The sequence below is a fragment of the Eubalaena glacialis genome, chromosome 18, assembly GCF_028564815.1.
Source record: "Eubalaena glacialis isolate mEubGla1 chromosome 18, mEubGla1.1.hap2.+ XY, whole genome shotgun sequence".
NCBI classification, from domain to species: Eukaryota; Metazoa; Chordata; class Mammalia; order Artiodactyla; family Balaenidae; genus Eubalaena; species Eubalaena glacialis.
The window spans coordinates 19,870,289-19,893,784 of record NC_083733.1 but is presented as its reverse complement, the minus strand read 5'-3'; the positions used below and the strand labels follow the sequence as shown (position 1 = coordinate 19,893,784).

The 23,496-nt window shown below is 39.2% G+C and overlaps 1 protein-coding gene across 1 annotated transcript; it reads right to left on the bottom strand.

Annotated features, from left to right (window-relative positions):
• Positions 1 to 1,553: 1,553 nt before the first annotated feature.
• On the bottom strand, positions 1,554 to 23,248 carry NAE1 (NEDD8 activating enzyme E1 subunit 1). Its single transcript, XM_061174497.1, has 20 exons — positions 23,146 to 23,248; positions 19,833 to 19,936; positions 19,684 to 19,744; positions 18,032 to 18,062; positions 17,215 to 17,286; positions 16,897 to 16,976; positions 16,187 to 16,296; positions 14,432 to 14,541; positions 13,462 to 13,524; positions 13,002 to 13,065; positions 12,260 to 12,351; positions 10,209 to 10,268; positions 9,982 to 10,115; positions 7,857 to 7,932; positions 7,578 to 7,617; positions 6,231 to 6,317; positions 5,638 to 5,730; positions 3,992 to 4,106; positions 3,857 to 3,906; positions 1,554 to 1,759 (listed from the first exon to the last, which is right to left on the bottom strand). The coding sequence occupies exons 1-20, from the start codon at positions 23,196 to 23,198 to the stop codon at positions 1,650 to 1,652; spliced, it is 1,605 nt and encodes a 534-aa protein (XP_061030480.1). The 5' UTR covers positions 23,199 to 23,248; the 3' UTR covers positions 1,554 to 1,649.
• Between the last annotated feature and the right edge of the window lie 248 nt (positions 23,249 to 23,496).

Sequence of the window (23,496 nt, the reverse complement as noted above, 5' to 3'; positions counted from 1 at the left end):
TTTTAAATTGTATTTTTAAAAATTTATTTATTTTTATTTTTGGCCGTGTGTGGGCTCTAGTTGTGGCTACTCTTCGTTGCAGTGCGTGGGCTTCTCACTGCAGTGGCTTCTCTTGTTGCAGAGCGTGGGCTCTAGGTACACGGGCTCAGTAGTTGTGGCTTGCGGGCTCTAGAGCGCAGGCTCAGTAGCTAGTGGCACACAGGCTTAGTTGCTCTGCAGCATGTGGGATCTTTCTGGAGCAGGGCTCGAACCCGTGTCCCCTTCATTGGCAGGTGGATTCTTAACCACTGCGCCACCAGGGAAGCCCCCCTTTTTTTTTTTAACATCTTTATTGGAGTATAATTGCTTTACAATGTTGTGTTAGTTGCTGCTGTATAACAAAGAGAATCAGCTATATATATACATATATCCCCATATCCCCTCCCTCTTGCATCTCTCTCCCACCCTCCCTATCCCATCCCTTTAGGTGGATACAAAGCACCAGCTGATCTCCCTGTGCTATGCGGCTGCTTCCCACTAGCTATCTATTTTACATTTGGTATTGTATATATGTCTATGCTACTCTCACTTCCTCCCAGCTTATCCTTCCCCCTCCCTGTGTCCTCAAGTCCATTCTCTATGTCTGCGTCTTTATTCCTGTCCTGCCCCTAGGTTCTTCAGAACCTTTTTTTTTTTTAAGGTTCCATATTTATGTGTTAGCATACAGTATTTTTTTCTCTCTTTCTGACTTACTTTACTCTGTATGACAGTCTCTAGGTCCATCCACCTCACTACAAATAACAATTTCATTTCTTTTTATGGCTAATATTCCATTGTATATATGTGCCACACATTCTTTATCCATTCATCTGTCGATGGACACTTAGGTTGCTTCCATGTCCTGGGGGAAGCCCCTTTTAAATTGTATTTTAACAAACAGTGATGGTATTAAGATGCCCACAGCTAAAATCTGCACGTGCCTTAAATTCATTATTTAAGATTATAAGAAAAAAATATTTTAAGCTATTTCTAATGTAACACAAGACCTTTTTTAAAAAATTTTTAATTTATTTTTGGCTGCATTGGGTCTTCATTGCTGCGTGTGGGCTTTTCTCTAGTTGTGGTGAGCGGGGGCTACTCTTCGTTGTGGTGTGCGGGCTGTGCGGGCTTCTCATTGCGGTGGCTTCTCTTGTTGCAGAGCACAGGCTCTAGGTGCATGGGCTTCAGCAGTTGTGGCACGCGGGCTCAGTAGTTGTCGCTCACAAGCTCTAGAGTGCAGGCTCAGTAGTTGTGGCGCACGGGCTTAGCTGCTCCACGGCATGTGGGATCTTCCCAGACCAGGGATCGAACCCATGTCCCCTGCATTGGCAGACAGATTCTTATCCACTGCACCACCAGCGAAGTCCATACAAGACATTTCTATGATAAGTAACTTTGAAATAGCAAGCCAGAAATAATGAACTCAGTTAGAAATGGATAGCTTTTATTCTCTGAGAAAACTGTTTCCTTCCTCCCTCCACCTCAGCTCCCCAAAGAACACTACATTATTACAAATGAGAAAAATATTTATTAAGGAAACAACAGTTCTCCCTTAGCAGAACTTTACAGACTAGAGCACAACCTGAAGGCAATTACAGTTTCAATCATTAACACACTATAGGGTACTTATTCTACAACTGGAAAGTTGCTGAAGTTTGTGACATGCCACTATAAATGTAAGTATTATTAAAAATTACAAATTGTTTGGTGATTACTTTGATAACCTCTTGAGCAGCAGCTCCTGCAAGGAAAAAGGAGAAAAGCAAATCTTTGAAAAAGGTAAATTTCAAGAGTTCTATAAAAATATTCCATTTTGTAAAGAAAACCTTTCCTTTCCAAAACCAAAGATGTTTAAAAGTAATCCAAAACAGACATAATTTACTGAGTCATATCAAAACAAAGGACTACAATTTTTTATAACTATGTTATTAAAGGAAATAAAAATTTTGTTCTATACATTCACACCCTGGGGTATTATGCCATAGTTTAAAAGAAAGAAGAATTTTTAATTATGGTGGTTTAAAAAGACTGGCAAAATCTATTAAGCAAGAAAAAGTCAAAACAGTAGTATGGATGACTGCACTTTTTTTAAAGGCTAAATATAGGCAGAAAGGATTCTCAAAGGATACCCTTCTGTTGCATTTGAATTTTACCCTAAGCATGTTTTATAATAAAAAGGGGGTAAAGGGGCTTCCCTGGTGGTGCAGTGGTTAAGAATCCGCCTGCCAATGTATGGGACACGGGTTCGAGCCCTGGTCCGGGAAGATCCCACATGCTGCGGAGCAACTAAGCCCATGTGCCACAACTACTGAGCCTGTGCTCCAGAGCCCGCGAGCCACACTCCTGAAGCCCGGGCGCCTAGAGCCCGTGCTCTGCAACGAGAGAAGCCACCACAATGAGAAGCCCGCACACCGCAACTAGAGAAAGCTTGCATGCAGCAACGAAGACCCAATGCAGCCAAAAATAAATAAATAAAATAAATTTTTAAAAAAAGGGGGGGGGGTAAAGGAATATCTGTAATTTGGAAAGGATCTATATTAGATACCCAGACTGCTATACTCAGTAACAGTCTGATTATATAGTAACAGTAACAAGTTTTAAAGTTACTATTCAAAACAAAAGAAAAAAAAATAATAAACTACCAAGAAAACAATTTTTCATCTTTTATAATCTGAAGCTTCCGCTTTCACATTCACTGATTCAATAAAATTTGAGACTCTAGTGTACCAGACACTGTCCTAGGCACTAGGGATACAGCAGGGAACAAAAGACAAAAATCCTTATCCTCATGGATCTTACTTTTCTGTAGTGAGGGAGAGAGAATTTACAAATAAGTAAAATGTCAAGTGACTAAGTGCTAAGGAGAAAAAGCAAGGAAGGGGGATATGATGCAAGAGGAGGGACTGTTTTAAATCAGGGAATCAGGGATGGCCTCACAGGGAGGATAAACAAAGACCTGAAAGAAATGACTTGTGCAGAATGATTATAGAATGCACATGTTATAGACTGAATGCATGTCCCCAAAAATTCGTATGTTAAAGCCTTAACCCCCAATGTTACCATATTTGGAGATGGAGTTGGAGTCTTTGGGAGGTAATTAGGTAATTGAGGTCATGGGGGTGGGGCCCTCATGATGGGATTAATATACTTATAAGAAGAGACACCAGAGAGCCTCCTCACCTTCCTGCACAAAGAAGAGGTTATGGCACACAGCAAGATGGTGACTGCCTACAAGCCACGAAGAGAGGCCTCACCAGAAACCAACTATGCTGGCCCTGACCTCAAACTTCCAGGCTCCAAGGAGTTTTTTTAAGAGATGGTATTGTGGAGTTGGGGCCTGAAGAACAGGTAGATTTTAGACATGCAGGCAACAGGGAGACTTAAGGCAAATGGGCCCAGAGTGGGGTAAAGATTCAAGGAGCGGGAAATCAAAGGGCATGTCTAGGGGAAAAGCAAGTAACTTGAAAAAACCAAGGCCAGAAAGGCTGGGTAAAACCAGAACACAGAATGTTTTAAATGTCAAATGAAAGAGTCTGGATTTATTTTCCGAGGACTACTGTAGTGTATATGTGTGTACTGCCAGGTCAGAGGGTTAGTTAAGTGAGAGACACAATCAGAGATATGCTTTAGAAAGACTGATTACTCTTCAGGAGTTTAAAATGGACAGCAGTGGGAGAGATGGAAAGCAGGGAGACCAGTTTGGGGGCTACCAAAATAATCTAAACTCAATATAACATTGTGCTTCACTGACCTCCCTAGTTAAAACAGCTGGGAAAACAAAACTTCATAACTGTACTATATAACAACAGGTGACAGTCTTCTCATCTCTGGAACTCACCCCCTAAGAATGCAGCAATGGTGTGTGGTTCAGCAGCTCCATATCGGCAACTACAGGAAAGGATGGAGACATGAACATAGATTAGCCTTATGACAGGACAGTATTGTCTCTTGCATTCCCTAAAACAATACTCACAATTCATGGACATAATCATCTTTCACCATTATGGATAATCCATATTCCTGAAGGAAGCCAGTGAGACAAGACTTCAACTTGCCTGTATCGTCTTCAACTTGATAGTTAGATACCCCTAAAATATATATATGTAAATTAATTTTCATTAAGATAAATATGTGACTCAAAATTATTGGCTATCTCCTTTATTTAATCCAGTTTTAGGTGTTCTAGTCAAAACATTAAGGTGTAAAACTGAAATAAGAACAAAAATAATGTAAAATTGAGACTAATATTTGCAACTATCACAAACCTGTAACAATCAAAGAAACCGTCTAAAATCTATTAAAAATTTGAGTTTGACAAATCTGCTTTGTTCAGTGCTCCTTACCCAGCATCTAGAAGAGTATCTGACACGTAGTGGTGCTCAATAATTATTTGATAGAACTGAATGAATGAGAAAGTAATGTCCTATTTATACCCTTTATAAAAATTATAGTGGCGCAGTGGTTGAGAATCTGCCTGCCAATGCAGGGCACACGGGTTCGAGCCCTGGTCTGGGAAGATCCCACATGCCGCGGAGCAACTGGGCCCGTGCGCCACAATTACTGAGCCTGCGCGTCTGGAGCCTGTGCTCCGCAACAAGAGAGGCCGCGATAGTGAGAGGCCCGCGCACCGCGATGAAGAGTGGCCCCCGCTTGCCACAACTAGAGAAAGCCCTCGCACAGAAACGAAGACCCAACACAGCCATAAATAAATAAATTTAAAAAAATATTATAGCGTTTATTACCCATTTCCAGGAGATTAAATGACACATATAAAACTATAGTAATAGGTAACACTTATGGAGCATTAATAGATGCTGGACATTGTTCTAAACACCATCTAAAATATTAATTCATTTAATCCTTACAGCAACCCTATGAAGTAGGCACTATTATTATCTTCATTTTACAGATAAGGAAACTGAGGCACAGACAGATTAAGTTATTTGCCCGAGTTACTTAGCTCGTAAGTAGCAAAACTGCAATATGAGCCCAAGCAGTTCTTAATGATTAAACTATGATGTCTCCAAAGGTAAGCTATTATTATTATTACTACTGGAAGGAAAAATGTAATTGCCATAATATCCAGGTATTACTAAATCCCTCTAGTTTATTTTATTTTTTAACCCCTCTAGTTTAAAAACTATCATCGGGACTTCCCTGGTGGCGCAGTGGTTAAGAATTCACCTGCCAACGCAGGGGACACGGGTTTGAGCCCTGGTCTGGGAAGATCCCACATGCCGCGGAGCAACTAAGCCCATGCGCCACAACTACTGAGCCGTGTGCCACAACTACTGAAACCCGTGCACCTAGAGCCCGTGCTCTGCAACACAGACAAGCCACCGCAATGAGAAGCCCGCACACCGCAAGAAAAGTAGCCCCCGCTCGCCGCAACTAGAGAAAGCCTGCGTGCAGCAACAAAGACCCAAAGCAGACAAAAATAAATAAATTAAAAAAAAGATTTTATTGGGAATTCCCTGGTGGTCCAGTGGTTAGGACTTAGAGCTTTCACTGCTGTGGCCTGGGTTCAATCCCTGGTCAGGGAACTAAGATCCCACAAGCCATGCTGTGTGGCCAAAAAAAAGATTTTATTGTATTTGATAATTTGATTGCTATTCTTACCTGGATATCTACCATGTTGTTTATGAAATCTATCAACAGCCCGTAACATTAAGTATAATACTATCTCATTATCTGGATTGTCCATGCTGGAAACTGAAAGGAAAAAATTTCAGTATAATTTATGTAATTCATGACATAAAAACAAGGAAGTACTGAATTTACTATATACTCAAGTTTCAGACTACAAGGCAATTCTACCATAAAATTTAAATATTTTGTGACAATAAAACAGAAAATGATAAATAATTATAAAATAAAGGGAGATACGTTACTGAGATAAAACTCAATGGTCTTATGGACTATTAGCTACGGTCACATAACCTCTACTAAGGTAGTATTATGCTGACTTTAGCTCTTCTACGTATCACACAACTTACTCAGTGACCTAAATAGGATTTTATGTATGTATATATTAAGTTTTATATTTGAAATTACGAGTTCTTGGACAGGTTTATAGAATAAAATTTAGAGTATAAATATTTACATTATCCTTTATGTTATCACCATACACTCTACTATACATTCTGTTATACACAAAATATTTATATCCTTAGAATTAATTAATAACCTAGCATCAAAAGGTTATTACTTACTAATTTCATCCTTGTTAATTGTATGCAAGCCATATTCTTCAGCTAAGGACCGACATCTCACCACTCGAAGAAATGCAGAATTGCTGCCTGGACACAGAAAAGACATTATGGAAGTAAATGGTTAAGATACATGACTATCCCGATTAAGAACAGGAAATTCTGTGTATCCTCTTTACAGACATGGAAGTATGAAGAAAAGGTTCTAATAGTTAGCAGAGACGGCACCAGAACACAAGTTATCTTAAATTCACGTCCTTGGCATTACAACCAGTTTAGCACTGACTACATAGGTGATGGCACTTCTCTGAGCCTCAGTTTTCACTTGTAAAATGGAGATATATTGTTTACCTTTGAGCTGTTCTGTGGATCAAAAGTGTAACTGTGTACAGTACATACCAAGCAGAATACCTGATAGGGCTCAATGAATAGTAGTTTTTATCATTATTATGGACAAGCAGTACTGAAGGAGAGTGTTATACATATTGTGCTCTGAGTATATGTAAGGCTTTAATAAAAAAAAAAAAGCAAAAAACTTTGTATTATGGAAATTTTCAAACATATCCCAATAGAGACCAGAATAATAAACTCTCAAATACCCAACACATCCAGCTTTTAAGCTGGTATCATATAATCTAGTAGCACAAACACTAATGCATAAACATGGTGTAAGATTAGTAGTGGAACAAAACATTGAAACTAAGCCTATACAAACATGTTGGAGAGTCTTAAAATGAATAATTTAGATAAATAATTTTAAGGATGGGTAACATACAAAATATAGACTTTTGCAGAAACTAGGGGTCATAGCTACAGGGAAAAATCCTCAGATGGCATGTAAAACAGATTTTATTACTCTTAAACTAACTCTTAAATTCTCTGGGCCTACTCAGGAGTTATCAAGAAGACCCCAGGAGCCTAGCCACTCTGAAACTAGATGGCAAAATTCTTAATTCTATCACAGTCATTTAACACTGATCAAAGTTAGTATTTAAACCAACACTGTCAATGTACATGTGACTCAAGACTTCACACCCAAAGTCTTCAGATAAAACATTCCCAAGTTATTTAAAATTAGTAAGCTGAAAATAATTCTGTATTACTGATAATTTTCAATTAATTGATCTTCATGTCTTTTTAGCATTAGATAAATATGCTCTACCTCTGACCAGTCTAAGAATACCCTCTCCATTTATTATAAGAAAAAAAACCCTTACCCAATAATTACCTATGTCAATACCACTGAGACCATGGAAAATTTTTAATTTCAACCATTTAAAATTGCTGGGAACATTTCCCATGGCACATTTTTATCAAACAAAATAAGGAAATTAAGTCAAGGTGACTTACAGAGTAATTTTAATTCTTTCTCTGAAATGGACTCTGGTGCCTGTAAAGAGATAAATGCAGATTTTGCTCCAGTATAAAAGCAGATTAACAGAGGGTGCAGCACAAAGCCCATCACTATGACAGGCCTTCTCATTAGTAGGCAAGTGAGGACCCCTCTAAAGAAGCTTTGAGCCAGTGCCACACCTTCTCTCTAAGCCTTTTCTGGCTGGAGTTACATGATGCAATCAGGCCTATATGGAGCTGTACTGTCCATCAAAGGCAGTGTGCCCAGCAGCTTACCTGGCCTATAGACTGAAGCAATTTGGCAACGTGATTACCCACAGCAGCAGCATCTTTCTTTGCTTTTTCACGGTAACTGGAAAAGAACAACAAAAAGCTACTATTAACGAATATTTAAATTACCAAATTTGGGGACTTCCCTGGTGGCGCAGTGGTTAAGAATCTGCCTGCCAGTGCAGGGGACATGGGTTCGAGCCCTGGGCCGGGAAGATCCCACATGCCGCGGAGCAACTAAGCCCGTGTGCCACAACTACTGAGCCTGAGCTCTAGAGCCCATGAGCCACAACTACTGAGCCCGCGTGCCACAACTACTGAAGCCCGCGTGCCTAGAGCCCATGCTCCGCAACAAGAGAAGCCACGGCAATGAGAAGACCGCGCACCGCAACGAAGAGTAGTCCCCACTCGGCACAACTGGAGAAAGCCCGTGCGCAGCAAAAAAGACCCAACGCAGCCAAATAAAATTAATTAATTAATTAATTAAATTACCAAATTTAAATATCACCATGAATCAAACAAAAAATGTCTTTCCCTTTCATGAAAAAATACTGATCTGAAAACACATGAAATGTGACAATGCCATGGAAATGCTACCAGCACCTGTTAGTGGTTGGTGATGGATTCTTGGACTCCACTAATAACCTAGGCTCCCTCAATAATTAACAGCACCTAACTTAAAAACTGCCCTCCTAGAGAGATCCATGATCCATGCTACTCTGACAGAGGACCTAACAAAATATGTTGCAAAAGAACACAATCTCCTTGAAGTCAAGTCCAAGGAAAGTTAAATACTTCAAAACTGTCCATCTAAAAATTCATGTAAAACTTTTAAGTCTATTTACATTTTCACCCTCTAGAGATGATCAGTGTTAAGCTGACTACCTCTGATATGAGGTCATAATTCTTTTGTCCTCAACTGACTTTTCCCAAGTTTTAGGTAGTTGAACTTTTAGGCTACGGCAATAAAGATGTGTTAGAGAATGACTGAGATGAAGAGTACAATCTGTCTAGGGAACGGAGACCTTCTCTGTGTGTCATCATCTGGCCCCTGAAGAAACAAGGCCAGTGGCCCGGGATTCATCAGCACCATGCCCGAAGTACACAAGGGTAATATCCATTGAGACCTGTCCTTATGACAATCTACCTGGGTTCAGGCTAGTGATACCTGGATAGCAGGTGTCTATCTATAGTCATGAACTCTTTAAATTATGAAAATTAATGACAAAAAATTCATCAAAACTAAAGACTTCAAAGTTTTAAATTACAGACAAAAGAGAGTATAGGGCCATGGTTAAGAGTATAGAGGTGAGTTTCATAGATTCAGATCTTGGTTTTGCCATTTCCCAGTTGTCAGACCCTGAAAAAATTACCTCTTCTATGTCTTAGTTTTCTCACCTGTAAAACTGGGACAATAATAGTATCTCTCTCATAGGGCTGTTGTGAATATTAAATTAGTTAATACATAGAACAGTTGATAGCACAGAGTTAAGTGCTCAAATGTTAGGTTTTATCTTGAAATATGAAAAACAATATCTGACCCCTCAGGGGGTATGTGGGAACTCTATACTTTCTGCCCAATTTTGCTGTGAACTTAAACTATTCTTAAAAATAAAATATATTAAAAAAAAAATCTGCCCCTTAAGTTTTTTAGCTTATTTTTATAAATTTATTTTATTTATTTATTTATTTTTGGCTGCATTGGGTCTTCGTTGTTGCACGCAGGCTTTCTCTAGTTGTGGTGAGTGGAGGCTACTCTTCGTTGCGGTGCGCGGGCTTCTCATTGCAGTGGCTTCTCTTGTTGTGGAGCACGGGCTCTAGGCGTGCAGGCTTCCGTAGCTGTGGTTCGCAGGCTCTAGAGCACAGGCTCAGTAGTTGTGGCGCACGGGCTTAGTTACTCCGCGGCATGTGGAATCTTCCCAGACCAGGGATAGAACCTGTGTCCCCGCATTGGCAGGGGGATTCTTAAACACTACGTCACTAGGGAAGTCCCTTAGATTATTTTTAAAGTGATAAGATTATAACAGGTTTCCATTTGATTTCTGATTTCTGGTAGACTGATAAAATATGTTCATCTCTAATATAAACAGATTGATTTTTCTACTACATAGTTTGAAAACAGGTGACTTACACATTTTGCAGTTTTACATATTTGCCTGAATCTGCAATCATATCAGGAATTGTGCCTCGAACAGGTAAATTTCCTTGACCCTCTTTGGCCACAAATTCCTTTAAGGCACGAGCTAAAATCCAAAATGTCGGAGTCTAAAAGAAGCAAAAAAAATTAATATTAAGTGACATCTGAATTTGACCCAAAGGTTAAGGTGGCACTATTTTTACTTTTTTTGTTATTGTTACCTGTTTGGTGATATTTATGCAGCGATCATCATTAAATATATCTTCAATACTGCTTGGGATCTAACAAAGGAACATGAAACATTTACTTATACTAAGAATTAATATAAGTTCACTTTTATTTTCACTGCCCACTTTAACTTTCACTGCAATTTTCCAAACAAGTTCAAATACAAACTTAGACTTTTATTCAGAATCGCCACCAGATGGAGATTTGTTGGGGAAAGAGCGAATGGAAGAAAGTCCCCTCCTGCCCACTGCTGTTAGCATTAAAGACTGACCTATTCTCTTACATCATAAATAGAGTAAAGAAGGAGCCTAAGTAAATCTTTTTATAGTCATATTTGAAGACAGAACAAAGATAACAGACATTAATACCAAGCTAGATTTGTAGTCCTTCATGTTTTTCCATCTTGGCAAAAATCTGAAACCCTTACATCCTAATTAGTGACTGCTGAAAGAGACAACCACTCTGACAAAAACGAGATAGTTAAATTAAGGACTTTTAATGCTAGCAAGAACATCATACATTAATAAAAACTATAGAAATCTTAGGCTTTGATTCTACTGTTGTGTGGAAAAAAGAACTTTCTTACTGGTAATTCCTAACTGCTCTGCTTCCACTCCCAGTCCCCTACAGTCTTTTGTCCTCACAAGAGCCAGAATAATTTTTTTAGAAATATAAATCAGGTCACTCCATTCCCCTGCTCAAAACACTTTAGTGGCCTGCAGTGCCTTTATGATCAGGCCCTTTCTGCCTCTCCAAACTTAAATCCCTCCCACCTCTTTCCCCCTTGTTTACTTCATTCCAATCACAGTGGCTTTCATACTGACCCTTGAACAAATGCCAAGCATCATCCCACTTCTGGGCCTTTGCACATGTGCTTCCTTGGCCTGAAAAGCTCTTCCTCCAGACCTCTGCATGACACTTCACTTAGGCTTCTGCTTAAACACATCTCTTTGAGAGTCTCCCTGGCCCCTCCTGATCCCAGACCTCCTCTCCATCACGCTCTACCCCTTTGTTCTACTCTAATTTTGTTCACAGCACCTGGTACATTTGTCTGTTTGCTTAGTTCACTGTCCCCCAACCATGAGAACCTTGTTTTTTTTTAATTGGGGTAAATTTTACATTCAGCAAAATGTACAAATCTTAAATGTACAATTCAATGTTTTTTGATAACTACACACATACTTCTAACCATCACCCCAACTGAGACACAGAAAATTTTCATCACCCCGGAAAACTGTGTGATTCACAGAGCACACACTTTTAATCACTCAGCAACACTACCTCATTGTCTCCAAAAAGTATGTAATGACACCTTGAGTGCTTTCCTAACTTGAAAGGTAGCATTTTTTCCTGTTTTAAATTATAAGAAAATTCTGGGAATTCCCTGGTGGTCCAGTGGTTAGGACTCCACACTCTCACTGCTGAGGGCCTGGGTTCAATCCCTGTCAGGGAACTAAGAACCCACAATCTGTGTGGTGCAGCCAAAAAAAGATTAAAAAAATTATAAGAAAATTCTAACTTATACTACCAGTTGTATTATTCCAAAGTTCCCCAAAAAACTCACTGGCCAGAATTCAAAAACAAAACAACAACAAAACAAAGCACATCTAAACTAGGTTATCCTCCAAGTAATTTTTAAGGTATACAATGTCATTAAGAACATCTTCCAATATAGCCAAATAATTAGTCAAAGCAAAGCAGGGTAAGATTTAACTTTTCAGGCAACACTATTTTGGACCAGCAAAATACCACCTTCATTACATAATTCCTACCCCCAAACACTTATTATTCACAAATCATGTACTTCAAACAATTAATTTATATAAATCACTGTATCAAATTATATGCTGAAGCACTGAGATCCATTTTAACAAGGACAATACAGAATCTTATTAAAAGAATATTCAAGCTGTATTACAGATATTAATTTCTAACCAACTCTACAATTTGAAAAATATTAAATTAAATCTAAAGTCAGCTATTTCACGTACGAGGACTTCAGAAAACACCTTTCATTTGTGAATACCTCAGCAGCTCTTAATACCTGAGTTGTATTTAGTGCTGTGTTCACATTTTTAATAGCTTCTTCAAAATTCTCTTCATCTTCCGGAGCCCCATTTTCATTCTTTAGAATTCCTATTAAAATAGAAATTGATTAGCAAACAACAGCCCTTTTCTTTTTACTCTTTCTCTCCCCCCAGCATTATGGAGATAACCTTGTCAGATTCTGAAGGTAGGACTGGATACTGAACCTTAAGAAGAAATATGGCTAATCACTAGTCATTCTTAAAACTACACAAGGAGTGGCTCCTTAACCTCCCGAGGAAAATAAAATAAAAGCTCATGATGGGGGTTTCCCTGGTGGTGCAGTGGTTAAGAATCCGCCTGCCAATGCAGGGGACACGGGTTCAAGCCCTGGTCCAGGAAGATCCCACATGCCGCGGAGCAACTAAGCCCGTGCGCCAAAACTACTGAGCCTGCACTCTAGAGTCCACGAGCCACGACTACTGAAGCCCGTGCACCTAGAGCCCGTGCTCCTCAACAAGAGAAGCCACCGCAATGAGAAGCCCGCGCACCGCAGCGAAGAGTAGCCCCCGCTCGCCGCAAGTAAAGAAAGCCCACGTGCAGCAACGAAGACCCAATGCAGCCAAAAATAAATAAATTAAAAAAAAAAAAAAAGCTCATGATGGCATCATCTGACAAACGTGTTGACAGAAATCCAATAAACATTAGCTTCAAGCAATATGCTTTTCAAACTTTATACATTTAATCACATCCCATATTACCTTGTCTAATCAAATCTCTGAAGTCTTCTTTTTCTTTATACGTTTTAGGTATTCGTCCATTTGTCTAAATTGAGTTAAAAAAATTTTTAATCTAGTTGTAAAAACTCAAAATATGGAAATTGAAAGTCCAGTTTCCCCCTATCCATATGAGATTTCATCAGCAAATCTATACCTCAGTGAAATCAGCTGACTTGATAGAAAACAGAAACTGCGGGCCATTTCTCTACATTCATTCCCCACTGCCAGTTTCAGAATGGCATTTGTTCAAATTTCATTTTGTTAATAAAAATGTCAGTATCAAAAGAGAAACTGCTAGATTTAAATTAGCAGTTTAAATCAGCTGCCCTATAACCACATAAGGAAAAAAAATCAACGTCCCTCCCCCTCCAATGAAATTCTTTATAATAAACTGAAAAAATACAGTCACATATGGAATTTCTTTTTTCAAGAAAGGACATACTTCACTATACCACTGTGCTAAATATTTAGCTATGATCACAATCCATGGAGTGTGGCTATGGTCCTAAAAATAAAAGAATCAAAGGAAATATCAGTATTAGTTAACATTAATTAGTTAACATTTATTTTTCACTATACCATATCATTTTCAACAAATTCAACATTTATTAAATTCAATTACTGAACAATGTTTACATCTCTCAGTATATGTGGAATAATGAGCGAAGGAAAATGAACTGGGTTAACAAAAATTGCTTTACAAAGATTTTGAAGGCAGTGTCCAATTTAATTCTAATAAGGCAGGTATATACTATGATCGTCCCCATTTTACCATTAAGAAAACTGTCTCAGGGACTGCCACCCAAAAACAAAGCTCAAGTATCTTGATTTCAGATACCAAACCTAGACTAAGGAAAAGGGATCCTTTCTGTGTTTTCTGATGAACCAAATAACTGCATTTAATTAATGTGTAGTCAGGGAAAAAAAAAAAAAAAATATATATATATATATATATATGCCTAAAATTACATGGCCTGTTATAAATATCATTATTTCTATAATGAAATATGCAGTTGCCTTGGTAATTCTCAAACACTAAAAATAAGTTTTAAGAGGAGTCAATTTCAACAAACACCACCCCAAATTCAAACTGTTTTAAAAAGTACATCTATTTGTTTAGGAAAGAGCCATGAAGAGGGCTTCTGGGATATGTTAATGTCCAATTTCTTGACCTGGGTGTTGATTACACAGATATGTTCAGTTAATGCACTTTTCTTCAATAAAAAAGTTTTTAAATTTTGGGGAAAGATAGATTTATTTAAAACAAATTAGGTACAATGTTGTTATTATGTGACCTGGATGACAGGACTATGGAGGTTTATAATATTTCCTCACTTTGTAATTCAAAAACCTTAGGTTAAAAACAAAGTTTTAAGTATACCTATAAATGGAAGGTCACACACACTACCAACCTTTTTCTCCATATGATCCAAATCATAAGACTGAAAATGTTCTCTCAGTTCAGGAAATGGCTTATCCAGTCGTAGATCCTCTAATGCATTATCTGGATGAGATTCTATTACTGTGAAACAAATAATCCCAAAAGATAAACTTACTTCTTTAGCAATACTGCTGGCAGTACATACATTATAGGAACTTAGGAAATCTGTAATTTTTAAATGGACATAGGGCCTACAGGTTTTTCTCATTGTTTTGTTCATTATTGAGTTAAATTTACATATACATATAAATTTATATTTTACTAAATGCACAAATTTTAAGTGGACTATAGTTTTAATAAAAGTAAAATCAAGATTCCTTTAGTGACGAATTTTCTTGTTATTACAATTGGAAAAGATCAAAATAGGTAAAATTTGTGTTCCGATAGCACCCAACAACCTACCCTTCCTCCGCCTGTGGTCTTCAACAGACAGCATCACCATCTACCTAGACCTCTTCCCTAGAAATGTGATGGTCTTCCCTGACTTCGAGCTTCCTTGGGCCAGTATCAGTCACTCCCCACACATCCTGATGTCACTTCCTACACAGCTCTCCACATAGGGGAGCATGGGAAAGTGTGTAATTTCAGTGAGTGTTTAGAGCTAGGCTCCATTCTGTCACTTGCTAGCTGTGTGACCTTAGGCAAATAACTTAATCTCTCTATGCCTCAGCATCCTTATCTGTAAAAAGCAGATAAAACAGTATCTGCCTTACAAGGATTTTGGAAAGATTAAATGAAATAATCCACATAAAGGCAGGCACACAGCTAGCAATGTTAACCTTCATTACCATCTACCCCCTCTTCCCTATCCTTATAACATCTGCCCTCAGTCAGGGGCTCTCTCTCCCTCTCTTTCTCTCACCTAGACAACTGAGAATCTCCTAAAAGCAACCCTTGTCTCTAATCTTTGCCCCTTCAAATCCATTCATTCTCCACCGGGTTTCAGAGTGTCCGGTTTAAAACAAAATGTTTACCTCGTCACTTTCCTACTTACAACTCTTAAATGACCCAGCACCACTGCCAAAAACTTATCCTCAAAAGCCACTCCTTAGCTGCCCAAGCAGATACCACTTTTCAGTGATGCTACCAATGCCAATGACTGTCATTACACTAGCAGAGTACCTGGCTCAGAGCAATGCAGGAGTTCTGAACGAAAACTTTATGAAGATTTAAGATTAAAATTTTCTAAATAAAGGGACTTGAGCTGATGCAAGCCTGCCTATAGATGAGTTCAGTCTCCTATTAACACTGTTTCCTTGGAACAGTAGTTAGGTAAATGCCTTGCTTGCTGTGTGCAATTACACCTGAACTGGGGAAGCCTAAGGCCTCTATGAGAATGGAACAGAAAACTGGTGGGCGAAAAGGTGGCATATCCTTTCTGTGTCAGTGTAACCCACATACCTTGGCTCTTACCTGTGACAGACATACATGCCCTATGTAGGTTAGGAGGCAAAAAAAGCTAGGTATTTGCATAGCTGCTGGGCCTCCTAATAAGATGAAGAAGCTGCACCTGTTCTATCTCCTGCTTTGTATCCTTCTATAATGCTAAGTAAAGGAAATACGAAGATTAAAGCCTACTGATTCTGACTGCCACTTTGAACGTGTAACCAGAGTTGAGCTGCTACAAATTTACTCTGTGATTTAAAATTGACTTTCTAAATTGTCAAGTTCCTAAAATTATAGCTAAAGCAACCAATAGGAAGCCCCATATGTGCAACAATTTTACCTGGATGTTCTTTTATAATGATCCTCATATAACCAACTAGTCCATATGTCCTACAGATCAAAAGAGGGATTTGGGAATTCCAGAGGACATCTGCTAAATTTAGTAATGTACTGTAAAAGAAGGCACAAAAGATAAGAACATAAGCAAATGGAAACATGCCAAATGTGAAAATGCTTTAAAATAAAGCAACTTTCTTACTAAATAATAAGTGCAAAGATATATTCTATTGCATTTACATAAACAGCATATTTACATAAAGATATGCTGAAAAGCAAGCAATTCCACAAGGTTGCAGTCTCAAAGAAAGTATATCTTTTGGACTAGAGAGATATGAAAACCTAGTCCTCTGTATTAGGAAGAATGCTACTGAAAGACATCTCCTAAACATTTCCATAATAAAGAAGAAAATATTTATAAAACCTTTGTATACAGCGCCAAGCACTCCCTATAAGTAATTCTAACTAGTTTTTTTTTCACTAAAAAAATAACCAATGTTCAATTTAACTGTTCTAAATATATTTTTTTTAAAGTTTCACATCTCAGTATTTTTCTCTTCCCTATCTTTTTAGTGCTGGAGATCTATAAGCACTTCTAATTAAAGGTTTCTATGGAGTTTAAGAATTTTAAAGACCACAGACTCTGCAGAGAAAACAAAACTATGCAAATCTAATAAGAGATTAAAATAAAAACAAATTAACTTAAAAATTTACCTTTCAGGAAGCTGAGTTGCAACCACAATGGTAAACCTACAGAAAAATGAAGGATCATTGTCTAGAAGGTTTTCTGGACTCTAAATAGGACAGGGGAAAGAAAATCCAACAATTTCACAATCATATTAAAGATGACAGAAACAGTTAAGCTACTTCAGAACAAGTGAGGTAAATGCTAGACTCCAATGTTAAAATAATTCAACTCTCAACATAAATATACAAAGATTCAAAATTCTAAATTCCTAGGGCTCTGAATTACTAAAAAATTAAATTTCTGACCAGAAATAATAATGTGTATATATATATATATATATATACCTCTTCCACAAAACTCCCAGAGACATCGTTATTTAATTCTTGTAAGAATTCCATGGCGGCTTGAGCTCGGTTCTTTTTAAAAACAAAACATTTTACTTGAATTAGAAAAAAATTTGGTTAAAATGTAACCCCCTAATTTGCAGATCAGGCAAAAACACTGTAAAACAACCCAAATTCCATGCATAGATATGACAACTCTGCTTTTCATAGTGTTTTAACCTGGGACTAAACCAGAGTATTACTTAAAACAGAGCTAAACCATCATTATTCAGAATTCTTAAATGCTTACATGACTTGCACTCTACTTTTCTGATTAGGCAAATGACCAGAAAACCCTGGGGAGCAGGCAGGGAGATTCTGAGTCAAGTTGAGACTTACTCTAACCTCCCACATTTACAGTCCTGCACATGAGAGGTCAGTCATTAAAGAAACAGTCATTTCTATTCAGAATACTATACTAAGTTGACCCATATGGTTTTGTAAGATTTTTAATATGAAATATAAAAATAAGACACATTCTGACTAACTCTTGGTAAAAAAAATCTTCTTAACCAAAATACTCCAACCTCTGAACATTAACATCACTGAATATTTAGCTTTAATACAGGATACAGTATAAAAACACGAACAGTACTTCTAAGTTCTTAAACTACCAAGCATATAAAGATTTACGAGATCAGAAAAAAATGAGATAATTAGCTTTTTTCTCAGAGGAATAATAAGCTCTTTTAAAGTAAAGCTTTTCAAACAATCAAAACATAGTGGCATCACTAGATGTTCAAATACAACTATATTCTATAACAAACTGATTTTTTACCTTGCCAATACTGCTTCTCTGAAGGAAAAAACTAAAATAGAATAAAAACAAATTTAATGGCTTCTCTGACTATAAAGGAAAGGTTATTTGTAATACCAGGTGCATTTCATTCATAGTTTAAAACAAACTACATTTTAATTTCAGACTGTAACAGCCTTCCTGGAGGAAGAAAGCTGGATGAAACTTGTAACCAAAGACAGGCTAATAAATCAATGTTTCCCAAAGTATGTACCACAGAACATGAATTTCACAAAATGCTCTGAGAGAAAAGGGTTCCTGGGCTTTAAAAAGTGTGGGAAACACCATATGTTATATTCTCTTGGAAATTCATAATATACGTAATACGCATGATATTAAAGTCTTACACTAAAGAAATATTTAGTTTCATTTGACCCATTTCCCAAACTCATTTGACCATGGAATCCATTTGCCCATTTAACAGCTACTGACCACACTTGGGAAATGCTGCATTGAACAGTCTGCTTTTGCAGGTAACTATAACAGATTTATTCAGGCTTCCTCCCACACATACCCTTGTTGTGCCCCAAGGTCCAGATCTGAGTCTGCTGATCAGAGTCAAGGTACCCTTGGAGCACAAGCTCAGCAGCTCCACAAGAGAAAGAAACCTCATTCTTACTACACCCTGTTCTAACCAACCAAGTAAGCAAAGATAAAAGGACTTTTTCTTTATAGATACCAATAAAAGGGTGTTGTGGTAGTGAAACTTGTATTACCACCCAGAGAAAAGATAACAAAGCTCAATATGAACCAAATTCTGATTTCCCTTCTATTTACTCATTGTTGTTGTTTACTGACAAATATAATGAGAGATCCCAGACTCCAAGTCCCTGAAAAGGCAAGCATCAAATCCAAATTGGGGAATGCTCTGAAAGTCTAAATATGATCAGCTTTAAAGAATGATATACAGGCCATCTTTAAAACAGCATTTTTAGGGCTTCCCTGGTGGCGCAGTGGTTAAGAATCCACCTGCCAATGCAGGGGACACGGGTTTGAGCCCTGGCCCGGGAAGATCCCACATGCCACAGAGCAACTAAGCCTGTGCACCACAACTACTGAGCCTGCGCTCTAGAGCCCGCGTGCCGCAACTAGAGAAAACCTGCGCACAGCAACGAAGACCCAACACAGCCAAAAAAATAAAATAAATTAAATAAATAAATTTATAAAAAAAACAAAACAAACAGCATTTTTACAGACAGTGTAGTGTAGAAAGAGACATACCTGGACTAAGCCTAGAAGACACCACAAACAAAAGGTAGCTTTTACTATCTTATAATCCAAAAATACAATTATTGTTAATTATATACTAACATCTAGGAATCAATATAAGGACTCAGGAAGGATCCAGATTTCACAAATAAAGTAATAATGACTACCCTTTTTCATTAATAACAAGAATAAAGACAGTAATGATGGGTATCTTTTACTAAAGGCCTATTTGCCAGACACTGTGCTAGCACTTTACCTATATTAACTCACTTCATCCTTGCCATGATCCTAAGCATAGGGACTATTTCCACCTGGAAGTTAAGTCACCCTGATTGAGGAGTTGAAGCTGGGATTTAGGCCTTGCTCTCCCATGACAATGCACTGCTTTCCCTAACATGCAGGTATTTGAAAAGAATAGAACATACTTATTTCCAGCATCTTCTCCGCTGACCTGATTTCCATCAATAATTGTAAATGAACCAATACCTGGGAGACAAAACAGAGTCAGTCAAGAATATATATTTCTAGCTCAAAACCTTAAAGAAGTGAATTTACAACCACAAAACTATAATACCTGGTAGTACCAAGTTTTTAAGAATTTCAGTTCCTGTAGCTGTTGCATTTATTAGGCAAACATGAGCAGATTCTAAAGCCTCTTGCCCATGATCACCCCACAACCTACAAAAGAATACACAAATTTAACATTTTAAAAACTTTCATGAAAATACAACTTTATTTGAATCGTGATCTTTGATCTTTAAAGTGTTCTCGTATAGAATAACTGATGTGACAACCATGGCAAATATGTGAGACAGGAACAGCAGGAGGTGTTACGGGGATTATACAGCTGACTAACCTGAGACTCAAACAGGTTGATGCCTGGCATGGTTAAAGGGGGGGTTAAATCAGAACTAAAAATTTGGTCTTCCAGCTCCTAGTCCATTACTCTTTTCAAGCCAGATAACTTACAGAACAGAAAGTCTTTGTAGTCATTAACATTAGAGAAGAATCTTAGATTTATTTATTTATTATTATTATTCTTTTTTTTGGCCATGTCACGCGGCATGTGGGCCATGTGGGATCTTGGTTCTCTTCCCAGGGATTGAACCTGCGCCCCCTTCAGTGGAAGTGTGGAATTTTAACCACTGGACCGCCAGGAAAGTCCCGAGAAGTACCTTAGATTTAAAACCTATTATTCTCAATTTCATTTCTCCTTAAGTTATAGGGATCCAGAATATTTAAGATCTTGACATAGGACTTATCACCATGACATCTGCAAGAGTGAGAAAAGCTTTACCAAGAAAACTGAATTATCATCTGAAAAGCCTTCACACTGACTTCAATAAGAGTGCTTTAAAATGTAATTCCCAATGAACATTCTAATAGCATGATTAATAAATGCATACATTAACAAACAGAAAGATGTAATAAGGATTAGAAATATATGTTATAACCTGAAATATATGTTATATCCTGTCACACCAGCATATCATCAACATGGCAAGGTACATGATCAAATAAGCATCATGACAGCTGATCCAACCTGGTTACCTTCGCCCAGAAAGCCTATTAACTAATGTATCTTTTCTTGTCAGTATAGGAACTAGTATAGGGGGAGCCCAAATCATTAGAAAAATTTCATAGCCTGGAGGACTGATAGACTTTAAGATGCCTTCCTTGTCACCTGATCTAAAGCAGATTCCCTCTTTTTATGTAGCCCATATGTCCTCCAGAGCATATGACAACTGTAACTGCCTCATTTGGGTTTTTTTTTTTTTAATTTATTTATTTTATTTATTTATTTTTGGCTGTGTTTGGTCTTCGTTGCTGTGCCTGGGCTCTCTCTAGTTGCAGCGAGCGGGGCTACTCTTCGTTGCGGTGCGGTGGCTTCTCTTGTTGCGGAGCACGGGCTCTAGGTGCGCGGGCTTCAGTAGTTGTGGCTTGTGGGCTCCAGAGTGCAGGCTCAGTAATTGTGGCGCACGGGCTTAGTTACTCCGCGGCATGTGGGATCTTCCCAGACCAGGGATTGAACCCGTGTCCCCAGCATTGGCAGGTAGATTCTTAACCACTGCGCCACCAGGGAAGCCCTCATTTGGTCTTTTATTTGTTGAACAGCCATCTATCGCTCCATTCCACTCTAAGCTCCATAAGGGTCCAGACCACTCCCTCTGTTCACCACTGGAACCCCAATGCCCGATACAGTGCCCTGCCCAGGATAAGTGACCACTGAATAGCTGTCAAATGCATAGAGAAATAGCCTAGAAGAACCAGACAGACTGGAAATGTCTGTTTTTTCTGTGAAAGTAGAGCACACAGAAGACACCTGACATATTTGGTTGATGGATACCCGGGTAGTTGGAAAGTAAGCCTAAAAGAATACTGGTGCATCTCTAGGTAATATATTTCAAGAAACGGCCCAAACAAGAAATCAATCCTCTCTATTCTCTTGCTGGCCTAAGGAAAGCAGGGCCTGTTGACTGCTAGCTGGCTGAACAGCTTTGCTTGTAACTGCTTCCCTCTGACACTTCAAAGCCAATAAACAGTTCTCACGATGAAAGGTAAAGTTTGGTCCTTAAATGGACTGGACTCAGCAAAAATTCTTTTTTCTCACAGTTACTTAGTAATCTAAAATATATTCTCAGCTCTGTCATGTATGGTTACATCTGCACTCAAAACACAAGGACCTCCAAGAATTTACAAGAGAACACAAGTTGGTTACAAGGGCTCTGCCACCTTGCTTCTTTCCCCAGAAGCTCAGGAGCAGACAGTACCAGCTCTGAAAAAGCCAGAAGGACCCGAGTTTACATCCTGGTTCAAATACAGGGCAGGTTTACATCCTGGTTCAAATACCTGGGCAGGTTACCGAACTTCTCTAAGACTCAGTTTCCCCATCTATAAAGCAGAGAGAATATCTACCTTCAAGGCTGCTCTCAGAATTGAGTGCATAAAGCCCCTAACACAGCACTAAGCTGTAGGTACAAATGGGTTCCAGTCCTTAGGGACACACTGTAACTTCTGGCTTGGGGGCTCCAGAAAGGAAGGGGGCCAAACATTTGTGTTACTTCTGCTGCCTTAACACACAGAAGATGATCAATAAATAAGGAATAGGGAGTGTTAGGAGAAAAGGCATGGGAGAGGAAGTAGTCAAGAACCAGCCCCATGGCTTAGACCTGCAGTGTCCATTAAGGTAGCCATTAGCCACATGTGGCTACTGGGCACTAGAAATAAGGCTAGTCCAAACTGAGATGTGCTAGAACTGTAAAATGCTGGATTTCAAGGACAGAATGGAAAAAAATGTTAAATATCTCTAATAACTTTTTATACCGATTATGTGTTGAAATGGTAATACTTTGGATATATTGGGTTAAATAAAATAAACTGCATGATTAAAATTATTTTCACCTGTTTATTTTTCCTTTCTTAATGTGGCTACCAAAATATATATATATAACTACACAGGTGGTTTACATGAGACTAGCATTATATTTCTAGTGGACAGCTCCGGCTTAGAACAATACCTAACACTCGGTGCTGCTCTCTGCGGCCGGGATGGGGTATTCCCGATCCCCTCATTCTGCAAAACGAGAAGCCTGAGCACAGCGAGGTGGAACTGGCAGCCGCCCCGGTGACCCGGCTGACGCTGGGACGGTGCACCTCGACCTGCACACCGCGTGGCGAGTGGGCGGGCGCGCCCCTCGGGGAAGGCGAGTCCCGGCCCTCGAGAAGCACCGCCGGCCCCAGGCCGGAACCCTGAGCACCGGCCGCACGGCCCGGTCCAGCCCGGTGGGAGGCCTGAGGGAGGCCCAACCACGCCGCCCGCTCGCTTAGCCCCGGCCCGGACGCAGAGGAACCCGCTGGCCCGCCCGACTCGGTGAGCCCTGGCTCACCTCAGCTGCCGGTCGTACTTCTGCTCCTTAAGCAGCTTCCCCGGCTGCGCCATGGCCGCGCCCGCCGCGCGTAGAACCGGCGGGCCACTACCAAGAACGGCCACCACTTCCACGAGCGCGCAGGCGCACTAAGCCCCCCCTCGCTGCAGCTGCCTCCTGCGCGCTGCCCGCAGGGGGCGCCGCCACTGCACTGCGCACGCGTCGCCTGTACGCCAGGCGTGTGCGGCAAAGCTCAGACTGGGGGCTGGTGATCTAGTCCTCCCCAGTGCACCAGCCCCTCTAGTCCGCCAGTCCGAGACTATGTACGCAGTAGCTGTGGGGAACTCGAGCTTTGGAATCAGGCAGATTTAG

Bases quoted from the DNA above. Each gene is read 5' to 3' on its own strand.
- NAE1 (XM_061174497.1), bottom strand. From the start codon at position 23,198: ATGGCGCAGCCGGGGAAGCTGCTTAAGGAGCAGAAGTACGACCGGCAG. The intron at 10,269-12,259 runs GTATTAAGAGCT...TTCCTTTGTTAG, and splicing joins CAGCACTAAATACAACTCAG to ATCCCAAGCAGTATTGAAGA. The intron at 7,933-9,981 runs GTAAGTCACCTG...GTTCTTTTCCAG, and splicing joins TATGTAAAACTGCAAAATGT to TTACCGTGAAAAAGCAAAGA.